This window comes from Rutilus rutilus (assembly GCF_951802725.1).
Source record: "Rutilus rutilus genome assembly, chromosome: 21".
Classification (NCBI taxonomy): Eukaryota; Metazoa; Chordata; class Actinopteri; order Cypriniformes; family Leuciscidae; genus Rutilus; species Rutilus rutilus.
Window position 1 is genome coordinate 9,578,881 of NC_140226.1, and position 13,327 is coordinate 9,592,207.

At 36.7% G+C, this 13,327-nt stretch overlaps 1 protein-coding gene across 1 annotated transcript; it reads left to right on the forward strand.

Annotated features, from left to right (window-relative positions):
- The first annotated feature begins 22 nt into the window (after positions 1-22).
- Positions 23-13,254, forward strand: coq8ab (coenzyme Q8A-b). The gene is made up of 15 exons (XM_084392641.1): positions 23-301; positions 963-1,079; positions 1,208-1,453; positions 1,645-1,711; positions 1,802-1,876; positions 1,968-2,093; positions 3,581-3,666; positions 5,262-5,402; positions 5,503-5,584; positions 5,662-5,755; positions 7,325-7,466; positions 7,565-7,672; positions 7,760-7,825; positions 7,914-8,000; positions 12,634-13,254. The coding sequence occupies exons 2-15, from the start codon at positions 978-980 to the stop codon at positions 12,925-12,927; spliced, it is 1,716 nt and encodes a 571-aa protein (XP_084248767.1). The 5' UTR covers positions 23-301; positions 963-977; the 3' UTR covers positions 12,928-13,254.
- Positions 13,255-13,327: the final 73 nt, after the last annotated feature.

Consider the following 13,327-nt stretch of genomic DNA (forward strand, 5'->3'; position numbering starts at 1 on the left):
TGGTCTACATTTGGCCTATTTTTGATTGGCCTTTGGGCTAGTTTTGTAACGCAGACTTGACAACCCTGTACCGTAGCGCCACCTGGAGGAAGAAGCGTTTAGTGAATCCGTTTTTGGCTGCTTGTAACATTTGCTGCTGTCTCAAGATCCTCACAGATTAGATCACTGTTTCCACACTGTTTCATTGCATGTCATCGTATGTTTGGACAGCTCACGGAAACTTAATGGAGTTTGAGCATAGTCTAATGTAGTTGTAGCCTATCATAAATGAAGACTTCAGTGAATGTCATTGAGGATTAAAGTAAGTCGTTTTATTGCTTTAAATCTTCTTAAATCGATCTTGTAGGCGATCAGAAAGCTTTGTTTGGTCTGTTCACTTCACGCACTAATTTGTTTAATGGAGGTTGAATCTCTGTAGAATTGAACATGGTTCGTTCTGAATCCAGTGGAGAATGCATTTTTAATTTCTGAATTTAATCTGAACTGCTGTAAAGTGTAGTTAATAGGCTATATGTGTATAGTTTATTCAAAATATGAATAAAAACTATAATAGTACTCAATATAGCAGTGTTGTATATATATATATATATATATGTGTGTGTGTGTGTGTGTGTGTGTGTAGTCATTTTGTGTTTTGCCATTTTTAGTATTTTTAAGTGTCTATATAGTTTTTTGTTGTTATTTTAGTGCTTCAATATTTTTAAGTGTGTCTATATAGTTTTTGTTGTTATTTTAGTGCTTCAATATAAATGAAACTGTTAATAAATATACCTTAACTTAAATACAATCTAAAACCTTTAAATCAGAGGCTCTTTTGTCGTTTAAGTAAAGTTTTAGTGTATATATATATATATATATATATATATATATATATATATATATATATATATATATATATATATATATATATATATATATATATAACCAAAAGCAATAGTCTGACAGTTCTTCTGCTTTTACAGCTCTGAAAAGTAACAATGGCAGCTGAAATGTTATTGAGGGGAATCAGCAGGTTCAGAAAAGTGACACTCGGAGGTCAAAACCGAGTCCGTTTTAACACGCCTCACCTGAAAGAACAGGTAAGATTGACAAGCTGCTGTCTGAGCTGAGTTTATATCTGCCATGATTTGAAGTCAACATTTCCAAAGCTTCGTCTATTCATCTAAACCAGATTTTTACTTTGTTTGTCCTGCATGCTTGGTTTCAGGAGTATGACAGCCACCGAAATGCCTCCAGCTTTAGTGGCGTTGTTGAATGTGCCAGGGGTCGTGACAGGTATTTGGGGAGATCTGGACACAGCCTATTTGGAGAGATTCGTACAGCTCAACAGCATGTCTATGGACAGATCTGTTTATTCCATCAAGATAACAGATATTACAGTGAACTGAAAAGAGAAGGTGTCGACACAACCAAAGATGCCAAAACACCCGATTCCAGAAAACATAAGCAAATGGTACAGCACACTAAACTGTAAATTATTGTTGGTTACACAGCCCTGATTAAAAGTGTTGAAGTTCAAATATTATGGTCTGATTTACCTTGAATACTTTAACATTTATGCAGCATTACAATTATAATTTTATCTAAAAGCAGTGACTATAAAAACACCTTCTCCAATTATATTTTTTACTGTTGTTTTCTCAGTTAAGTGAGAGTTCCAGAGAGAGAAAAGTGCCAGTCACGAGGCTGGGAAGGCTGGTGAACTTTGGAGGTGAGATAACACCCATTATAGTGTGATTGCTTGTTTAATTAGCTAAAAAAAAGGCTTTGGCAAATGCAAAATATTTCATGATTCCCACAGGTTTAGCAGTTGGTCTGGGCATTGGAGCCATTGCTGAAGTTGCAAAGAAGAGTCTTGCATCTGGAGGGAAATCAGGTGGGAACATGTGGTTGGACGTTATGGTTCAATAATTGATTGGTTTTGATTTGCAAGTTTGGCTATTTGATTCCTCTCTCCTCTTTGGCAGGACAGACAAAAGCAATTCTGGACTCAAACCCATTCATATCAGAAGCCAATGCTGAAAGGATTGTTCGGACTCTCTGCAAAGTGAGAGGAGCCGCACTTAAACTAGGACAGATGCTCAGCATTCAGGGTGAGAGATTCCTCCAAACACATCTGTCTGTAGAGATAATGAACATCATTACAATTTTTTTTAATTCAGTGCAAGCTAAATTATTTATTTGAAGTACCCCAGATCAGGGATGTGTCCTCTGATGAGAAATTGGATGAGAAAACAATTGATATTTCAAAAAATAAAACTGCTTAAATATAATAAAAATACGACATTTAAAAGTGTATGAATCACTTGTTTTTCTAAAGTAACACTGTCCCACAGCGACACCAGCAGGTAAAGTTACAACGGGACGCCAAGTCTATCGCATTATGATTGGATATGAACAGTTATGATTGGATATGATTGGTTCATGTGATTAATCCCACCTCTTGTTTACATGCGAGTTCACGAATTGGTCTACATGAACAAAATGAGGCGTTAATAGGAAGACTAATTAAAACGCCTGAAAACATGATTTTTTTTGTGAGCAATTAGAAATGTAAATTATTTATTTATGTATTAATTTATTTATTTTTTATTAAAATGTTTTATATTTTATATTACTGGCTTTAGTTATTTTAGAATAAATGTAAAACTGCGTGAAAACACTAACTTGATTAGATTTATGCTTGGTTTTAATAAATATAACATTAATTACATAGTGTCAAAATACAAAATAGAATTGAATGAATTTACATTTGATATACATTGGACTTTGCCTAATTTTAAAACACCACTGCAATATATATATATATATATATATATATATATATATATATATATATATATATATATATATATATATATATATCTATCTGATCTGGTCTGAAGGGATTTGGTCATTTGACTTCTGATCAGTAAATAGCGACAGCCTGGCAACCACACACAACTATTTAGCATTATAATGGCACCATTCATTTAACTTTAATTTGCCATTACTAATTTATCACAATTATTTAAAAATAGGATGGAATATGTGTTGTCAAATGCTTGTTTTTACCACTTGTTTTCTCTGATTCGGCAACTACCCTTGCCTTTGACCTGTTTGCTATATACTGCCACACACAGCAGGGATTATTCCTGATAAGAATCTGACACAAATGTCATTCTGAAATATCATTACACACCCCTTCCCCTCGACACGGTGTATGGCTGTCTGTGTTGCCGACTGCGTTCTGTATCTTTCCACTTGTTAAAAAGGAAAGTAGTTCCAGACAGATAGCTGATAAGGTCACATTAAGTCTCTTTTAATCTGTTGTTGTCTTTTAAAAGGGCAGTAATGTATTATGTGCAATGTCATTAAGGTGTATTGTGTGCCATGTCATTGAGGCGAAGGACGCATTTAGCTGGAATATGTCACGACCCAAAATAAGAAAACCAGCTGGCCACAATAACCATGCAAAGCTTTTTTTAGTGCTTCATGCCATTCATGCTGTATAAGTACATGTTCAGAGTTCACCTATAGCGTGTTTGCATGATCTGCTACACACTGATCTTTGGTTCTGCTCATCTTTTCTTGCCCATAGACGATGCTTTCATCAACCCTCAGCTTGCAAAGATCTTTGACCGTGTTCGACAGAGCGCCGACTTCATGCCCACCCAGCAAATGATGGTATAGCCTCAAATGTGAGAGTTGAAAACACAAACCGCTTTTACATCTTAAAGTCAGTGTTGGGGATAATGCATTACAAGTAAAGTGAGTTACGTAATAAGATGACATTTTTCAAGTAATGAGTAACAGATTACTTTTAAATTTACAACAAAATATCTGAGTTACTTTTTCAAATACATATAATACAGTATATAACACAAGTTGCTGTAGTTTTAAAATGAATGTGAGCATGCATTTACTCATCTCATTTGCACAGAAACATTCACTATTCCTCAAAATGAATAATACACTTTATGTATTTAATCTCACTTTATTAACCAATGTCTTTGCTGCTGACCTTCAATGATCCAATTCAACCATACCAATAAGCAAAAATGACTTTACATAATGTATGTAAAGAGAACTTTGAGAACTTTCTTCTCCTGTGTCATTTCACTAATGACATTTTTATTATTATTCTTATTATTGTACTTATTTCACTTTGATGTGAAAGGGCCCAAAAGCAGAACTTTTTATTTTATTTTATTAAAAAACAAACAACCAAGTCCAGCCCAGGTGAGAAAAAGTAACGCAAAAGTAATGTAACGCATCACTTCCCATAAGAAGTAACTAAGTAATGCAATTAGTTACTTTTTAGGGAGTAATGCAATATTGTAATTCATTACTTTTAAAAGTAACTTTCCCCAACACTGCTTAAAGTCGACATTAAAAAACATTTGCAAGTTATTTAATGTCTGTAATTTGAACTTTTTTGCTGTTGAGCTGAAATTAGAAAGTTATTAAAGCGAGTTTCTTTCTTCTGCTTAACACAAAAGAAGATATTTTGAAGAATGTTGGTAACCAAACAGTTGATGGACACCACTGACTTCCATAGTATTTTTTTTTTTTTTTTTCAATACTAAGTAAGTCAATGGCTACCATTAACTTTTGGTTTGGTTACCAACATTCTTCAAAATATCTTCTTTTGTATTCACATACAGGTTTGGAACAACTTGTAAGTAATGATAAAAAGTAATGTTTTTTGGGTGAACTATCCCTTTAAGAAAGATAATCAATTAATGACTTTTAAGGCTACATTAATCCAGATACATTTGAAAATGACATTTTAAAAAACGCTCTCCGTCCACACTATTAAATTATACAATTTCTGTACATGAAAACTTCTGTCAGACCTACCTGAAACACCTGAAAAGCACTGTTTATTTTATTTGTATCTTTGTTATATTGTATTTATTTGTGCTTTTTGCTTGTAATTTGATTATTTGTTCTTATTTTAGTACTGACTGTTTACTTGTCTATAGTAATGTTTTAAATTTATATTAGGCTAGTAGTTTTAGCTCACTAGGTCGCACTGTGGCCATTCCATTTATGGTCTAAAACGCAATTACCTCCATGTTTTACAGTCAGCAGCACAGAGTAAATTTCATTATAAAATATGCAAAGATGCTTCATCTGTTAAAACTGTCCACACTAAACATTTTTGCAGGAAAAAAAAAGCCAAAACAGAGAAATCTGGATTTGTGTAGACGTAGCCTGAGATAATAAGGACAGCATATAAGTTTAAATGTTTTATGGTGTGTTTATCATTCGGACAGAAAACAGTGGTCAGTGACCTGGGTCCAAACTGGCAGGATAAACTAGAGTACTTCGAGGAGCGTCCGTTTGCAGCGGCCTCCATCGGTCAGGTTCACCTGGCCAGAATGAAGGACGGCAGAGAAGTGGCCATGAAAATCCAGGTTCGAGAGCTGCTTTTGTCTCGTAGTGTTTCACATGTATGTGCTTTGTGCTGCTAGGCATCTAGGCATTAATTAATTGAACATTATTATGTGCTGTCAGTATCCAGGAGTGGCCAAAAGTATAAACAGCGACGTGAACAACCTAATGACACTCCTCAGTATCAGCAATGCTTTACCTGAAGGTATGAATTATGTTGTGTCGCAATGCTTTTGATTTCAGTTCTGCTGTAACCGTGTCTGTCGTTCTGTTCGCGTGAAGGTTTGTTTCCTGAGCATCTCATAGAGGTCATGAGCAGGGAATTGGCTTTGGAGTGTGATTATGTACGGGAAGCCAAATGTGCCAAGCAATTCCAGTGAGTATTTGAATAACTAGATCCAAAATGTGGACCATATCTTAGCATAGTTCATTTGATATTTAAATGAGACTCAAATGAGATTTTATACTTTAGGCTGTAATTTTAGTATTGTTTAAATGCTATAATAATACTTTTTTATTTATTTTTTTATTTTCAGTTTTCATTTTGGTTACGTTTGTGCTTTTGTCATTTTTTTATTTCTATTTAGCTTTATTTAAATTTCTATTATGGTTTTAATCATTTTAGTATTTCAACTTAATTTTTTTTTTATTTTAGTTAGTTTCAACATTTCTAATATTCGTTTTGAAAATTATTTTATTTTAGTTTTTTTTTAATTAACAAAAACTGTATAATATTTTGTAAAAAAAAAAAAAGTTTGCATCACAATAAGTGTGATTGTCAAAACATTTTGGTAACTAAACAGAATTTCATTAAGTTCCATTTCAGTGACAACATGTTTCAACATGGTACAATGACTGGTAGGCCACTGTTTTTATTATTGCTTGATTTCAAATGTACAAATTTCACGATTTCAATTCAATTCCATTCTTGTGATTTGATTCCGATCTCAATTCAATATCGATTCATTTAGATAAATATTAGGTATAGTAGATACATGTTAATAGATAAAGGTTAACAATAACAACTCAAATATAAATATAATGTGTTTTTTTATTATAATAACGTAATAATATTTAAAAATAGATAATATGTTAATATAGTGCACATGATATTTAATTCAATTAAATTAAATTCCCGTTTATTTCTATAGCGCTCTTCACAATACACATCATTTTAAAGAAGCTTTACAGAAAGTGCATGAGTCCACACATTTCAGTTTAGAGTGATCTGTTATCAGAGGTAACTGTCTAAGTTATGTATTTCAGAAATGTGCATATACAAAGTCACAGTTCGCTAAAAACGTATTAATTTAAACAATGTAATAATTTAATGCAGAAACAATGAGCCCATTGAAGTAATTAAATACTTGTTTGTTAACAAATGATTATGACATTTAGAAAATAAAGCATTGGTGCAAAATTTAGCAAAATACTCCTCTCTATAGCATATTTTTCTATCCAACTAACATGCTTTGGTCATTAAATGGCTTTCCTGGGGTAAATGTAACATTATGTGACATGTTCTCCAGCTGTTTTATTTCCACTGGTGAAAAACACTGATTGATCGATATTATACTATGAGGCATATGTATTTTGGTAAGTTGTACTGTATCTTTTAACATACCTATTGTTCATTCATGTTTATTTACTATTAACTAGTAGTAGTAAGAGTAGCTAAGAGTTGATCGGTTCACGTGCCGCTTGAACTGAGGCGCCAGCGCCTCAAACCGGTATTTATAGTTTGAATTTCGTTATAAAATTGACAGAATTTGAGAGGTTCATATTTGTTTCATATGTAAAGTAACCTGCTCTGTCTTTGTCTGTCGGTGTCAGTGTCCTCTTCTTCGCGATTTTTCTCTGCGTGAGAAAATGGATGTGTGGCATGAGAGCGTGTGAAAAGTGTAAATTGCGTGAGAGTTGGCAGCCCTGGTTAATATCATTACAGGGAGTTACTGAAGGGCCATCCTTATTTCTACGTGCCAAATGTTGTGGATGAACTGAGCAGCCAGCACATCCTCACCACGGAGCTGGTGTCCGGTTTCCCTTTGGATAAAGCCGATGACCTGCCACAGGAACTCAAGAACGAGGTGAAGCCGGCCACACATCCTTCCAGACTGATGTAGTCTTTAAAAAGATCTTTTTGTAGTCCTGAACATTCAAAATGATCATATCTGCTCTTTGTCAGATCTGTGAGCAGATTCTGACTCTGTGTTTGCGTGAACTCTTTGAGTTTCGATACATGCAAACGGATCCCAACTGGTCCAATTTCTTCTTTGACCCACAAACACACAAGGTATTTCTCTGTTTTCGTTGTATATCTGGAATCGTTTAATCTGCATTGTTTTGATTGCAATAAGTATTGTCTGGGATTCATATCCAGGTTGCTCTGTTAGACTTTGGAGCCACTAGAGGTTTTGATGCGAGCTTCACTGATGTCTATATTGAGGTAACACTGCAAACTTTACATTCTGCATTACTTTGAAATTGTTTCATATTTAAATTTGTGACAATTCTTGAATTTTTTTCTTGATCAGATTATCAAGGCTGCTGCAGACAGGAACAGAGAGGGAGTTTTAAAACGATCGATTGATATGAACTTTCTGACCGGATACGAGTCAAAGGTACAGTAAATCCCTCCAAAGAGCACACGGACCTAAAAATTACATGTTTCACCTGCCCAAAAAACTCTATGATGGTTTAGGTCATTGCCACAAACATTTTGTAGCTTGTTTGAGAGAATCCGTTTGCATAGTAAACACTGAAAATTCATACAGTGGGGAGAACAAGTATTTGATACACTGCTGATTTTGCAGGTTTTCCTACTTACAAAGCATGTAGAAGTCTGTCATTTTTATCATAGGTACTCTTCGACTGTGAGTGACGGAATCTAAAACAAAAATCCAGAAAATCACATTGTATGATTTTTGAGTAATTCAATTGCATTTTATTGCATGACATAAGTATTTGATACATCAGAAAAGCAGACCTTAATATTTGGTACAGGAACCTTTGTTTGCAATTACAGAGATCATACGTTTCCTGTAGTTCTTGGCCAGGTTTGCACACACTGCAGCAGGGATTTTGGCCCACTCCTCCATACAGACCTTCTCCAGATCCTTCAGGTTTCTGGGCTGTCGCTGGGCAATACGGACTTTCAGCTCCCTCCAAAGACTTTCTATTGGGTTCAGATCTGGAGACTGGCTAGGCCACTCCAGGACCTTGAGATGCTTCTTACGGAGCCACTCCTTAGTTGCCCTGGCTGTGTGTTTCGGGTCGTTGTCATGCTGGAAGACCCAGCCACAACCCATCTTCAATGCTCTTACTGAGGGAAGGAGGTTGTTGGCCAAGATCTTGCAATACATGGCCCCATCCATCCTCCCCTCAATACGGTGTAGTCGTCCTGTCCCCTTTGCAGAAAAGCATCCCCAAAGAATGATGTTTCCACCTCCATGCTTCACGATTGGGATGGTGTTCTTGGGGTTGTACTCATCCTTCTTCTTCCTCCAAACACGGCGAGTGGAGTTTAGACCATAAAGCTCTATTTTTGTCCCATCCGACCACATAACCTTCTCCCATTCCTCCTCTGGATCATCCAGATGGTCATTGGCAAACTTCAGACGGGCCTGGACATGCTCTGGTTTGAGCAGGGGGACCTTGCGTGCGCTGCAGGATTTTAATCCATGATGGCGTAGTGTGTTACTAATGGTTTTCTTTGAAACTGTGGTCCCAGCTCTCTTCAGGTCATTGACCAGGTCCTAACGTGTAGTTCTGGGCTGATCCCTCACCTTCCTCATGATCATTGATGCCCCACGAGGTGAGATCTTGAATGGTGCCCCAGAACGAGGGAGATTGACCGTCATCTTGAACTTCTTTCATTTTCGAATAATTGCGCCAACAGTTGTTGCCTTCTCACCAAGCTGCTTGCCTATTGTCCTGTAGCCCATCCCAGCCTTGTGCAGGTCTACAATTTTATCCCTGATGTCCTTACACAGCTCTCTGGTCTTGGTCATTGTGGAGAGGTTGGAGTCTGTTTGATTGAGTGTGTGGACAGGTGTCTTTTATACAGGTAAGGAGTTCAAACAGGTACAGTTAATACAGGTAATGAGAGGAGAACAGGAGGGCTTCTTAAAGAAAAACAGGTCTGTGAGAGCCGGAATTCTTACTGGTTGGTAGGTGATCAAATACTTATGCCATGCAATAAAATGCTAATTAATTATTTAAAAATCATACAATGTGATTTTCTGGATTTTTTTAGATTCCGTCTCTCACAGTTGAAGTGTACCTATGATAAAAATTACAGACCTCTAGATGCAAAATTGGCAGTGTATCAAATACTTGTTCTCCCCACTGTAAGTGTGGTTGGAATTGACCCCATAATTTACTGAATTATAATTTACAGGAACTTTACATAATTAAACAACAAAGGAGTAAAAAAAACAAAAATATATTCAAATAAATTATTATTATTAAATTACCATTTTTTGAATTATTAATATAAATACCAAGTTCAGTCATGAAACTCTTCCATGCAGATGATTGGCTGTCTCATCGCCGGTTCTGCAGACAATCATTCTCTTCTTCCTGAGTATACTCCCAGTTTATTTTTCCGGCCCGACTTGATGAAGCTCAGTTCTGCCCCCCTCCTCCCCAGCACCACGTCTAGATTAGTATGGGGTTCTTTATCTTGCAGCAGCATAACCAAACCTATTTTTATTTACATTTATATTTCTCATTAACAAAATGTATTACAAACTACTCTGAGTTGTCATGACTGAAATGTTAGTTTTCTAAATCTTAAAGTGCCCCTGTATTTAATAATTCCCTAAGAACTCATCTTTGATCACCATCATGATATACTGTATATATAAAAAATTTGTTTAAATTTTTAAATTTTAGAGCTTTAATTTAACTCTCCACCCTTGTTTAGTATATGTGAATCCATGAATAAGCAAATTGGTCATGTCTCGACTCAGGGTACGTTTACACGACAACAATATGCTTACAACGGAGAAGTTTTTCCTTTGAGTTTTCCACGTACAGACGACACCATTTTCAAAACCATCCCCATTCACACGGATCCGTGAAAACAACTAAAAACGCTGTATTCTGTTGCCAGGCCATTAGATGGCGATGAAACATTAAACTGAACTCATAATACGCATGTGCATGACGTCATCGTCTTCACAGATACGCGTTTCTGCTGTTTACACAGACCGTTTTCAAAAACTTGAACTTTGAAACCCATTATCAAAACTTTGCGTTTTCAGGCACCCAAAACGCTGTTGTCGTGTAAACGAACGGCCAAAACGCATAAAAAGTTTTACGTTTTTAGTTGAAAACGGTGTTGTGTAAACAGCCCCTCAATCACAAGAGCTTAGAATACCTGATCAACTCGCTCAACTTTAACTGTAGTAAACACTACACAATGGCAAGTAGAAATACTGGTTTAATTCACCCATGTATGTTTGAACTAGAAACTGATTCAGAAGAAGAAGTGGAATATTGAATTATACAAGTCGATTTATGACAATGGTTTTTTATGCGTTTTATGTATCGCTCTCTACAACATCGAACACATCACGGTAATTAATATGATTAGCCTTTTGCTTGACAACATTTTAAAACAGCTAATAATGTGTTGCTAATGTTACACGAACTATGTTCCCGTTCGCCATCTCAGAGTCAGACAACTGCCTTTTAACAATCATCAGAAACGCTTTGAACTCAGAACGTCAGTGGAGAAAGGCATAGTTCATCATAACATCGTAATATACATCATATACTTAATTCACCCGCTATATGCTAAATGCACATGAAAATATACTAGGATAACCTGGCTTCTCTTGAAACTCGCATGCTTCAGAGTGGTCATAGTTAATGATATACTTAAGCCCGCCCCCTTTGTGACGCGATTGGTTACAAGGTAGTTTGTGACGTCAGAAACACCAGTGATTTCGAACCATGTTTTTGAGACTGTCTATTTTCAATGCTGTTTTAAAGGGATACTTCACCTCTGGGAAGATGAATGTGTATTTAAAATAGGTCATTTAAGTAGAAGAAATGTGAAGAAATTTTTGAATTTGGAGCTTTCTAGACTGAGAAAAGCCAGAAAATGTATTTTTGGCTTATGTGGATGAAAGACAACAACTCCCAGAATGCACTTGCTTCGCAGTCTTAGGAGGCCACGCCTACCAGTAAGAGTGCGCAGTTTAAAACAACAAAGCTAGCCTACGTGATGAGTTTGCGAGGGATTTAGAGAGAGTCCAAAATGTCCGGGATTCGGCTTTTGCGTTCTACAGTCGCCATTCATCATGTTTACTGTGGCGAGCAGGATGAGGCTGAGGCCGCGGGAGAACGGCGCGAGGCCGGTGGCATGATTACTGAGACGCGCCGGGTCTCCCATCTCTCACGGAGGAGCTGGAATTTTTCTTAGCAATGGTAAAACGCACATCAACCGATCACTTGTTTAGCGTTCATGTAAACACTACATTCAAATTCACCAATCGGAATGAATTCAGTTAGACTGAAACAAAAGGTGTGCATGTAAACAAGGAATAGCGACCGCAGAAAGCAAAAGCTGAATCCCGTACATTTTGAACGATCTCGCCCGGACAAGTCCGGGAAAAGGAGGATGGTTGCTTACTCAGCTTTCTCCTACTATTCAGCTTTCTCCACAGAACAAGAGCCTGCTAGCTTAGCTTCCAAAGAAAGACGGCTGACACTGTGTACATTCTGTGAGTGAGATCCCACCCTGTATGGGTGGGCTGAAAACATGCGGAACAACGCCATCTACTGGCTGTAGTCTTTAGCCTCTGTCCAGAAAATCCTCCGATGACGCAAAATGACGATTTTTGCGTCATCGGAGGATTTTTTCCAGACAAAAAATACATAAATCTCTTGTCTCAGGGGGATATGAGGGTGGAAAGCATGGTAATTCTAAAATACTACAGGTTTTCTACTAATACAAAGCTTAATGCTAAATCCTGAAGTAACCCTTTAAGGAGAAAATACTCCGCAGTGGTGTTGACTGGTGAATTTGCACATGGTTTGTTAAACAACATTAAAAGTTTGATTTTCACCACAGGGTGTCTTTCATTCTACTTCTATAAAATAAAATTTGAATCACAGTTTTGCAACCTTTTTCCCTTTTTCCTTCTTGACCTCAGTTCAAATTTATAGCTGAAATTCTTAATTCAGTTCTGAATGGTGCACAACCTTGAGTGCAATGTCACTTCACTCTTTTCAACATTTCAGGCGATGAAGGACGCCCATGTGGATGCGGTGATGATCCTCGGGGAAGCATTCGCGTCAGACGAGCCGTTTGACTTCGGTTCCCAGAGCACAACGGAGCGGATCCACAGGCTGATCCCTGTGATGCTGAAGGAGCGTCTGACTCCTCCGCCGGAGGAAACCTACTCTCTGCACCGCAAGATGGGCGGCTCCTTCCTCATCTGCTCCCGCTTGAAGGCCAAGATCAGCTGCAAGAACATGTTCCACGAGGCTTACGCTAAATACTGGACAGATCGGCAAAAGGAAACTGCAAAATGAACCAGTGGGCATATCAATGTGTGTGTACCAGACAAAAATGGATTTAAAAATAATTAAATGCACTATGCTAGAATGATGAATATGCACTTTATTTGGCTTCAAGCTTAACTCTATCTTTAGAGCAGTCTTTGGCTGTGGATTATACTTGAATAATATAAGTGAAGATGTATATTTATGAACCAGGAGAAAAATGTTAACTTGTTGTTTTGTGATGTGTGGTTTGCATTTCAGTCTTGAGTAAAATATACATTTGAATTTGCAGAACCAAATATGACCTAAATTGTCAAGATGACATCAGACATAAAAATCTGTCATTGTTTGAACTCATTTACTGATTGCTCATGTCGTTCTTGAGCTTCTAAAGTCCATCTTTTCATATCTTTTCATGTTCTAAACCCAT

Excerpts from the sequence above, each read along its gene's own strand:
- coq8ab (XM_084392641.1), top strand. The coding sequence starts at position 978 with ATGGCAGCTGAAATGTTATTGAGGGGAATCAGCAGGTTCAGAAAAGTG. Across the intron at positions 2,094-3,580 it reads ACAGATGCTCAGCATTCAGG|ACGATGCTTTCATCAACCCT; the intron begins GTGAGAGATTCC and ends TCTTGCCCATAG. Across the intron at positions 5,403-5,502 it reads AAGTGGCCATGAAAATCCAG|TATCCAGGAGTGGCCAAAAG; the intron begins GTTCGAGAGCTG and ends ATGTGCTGTCAG.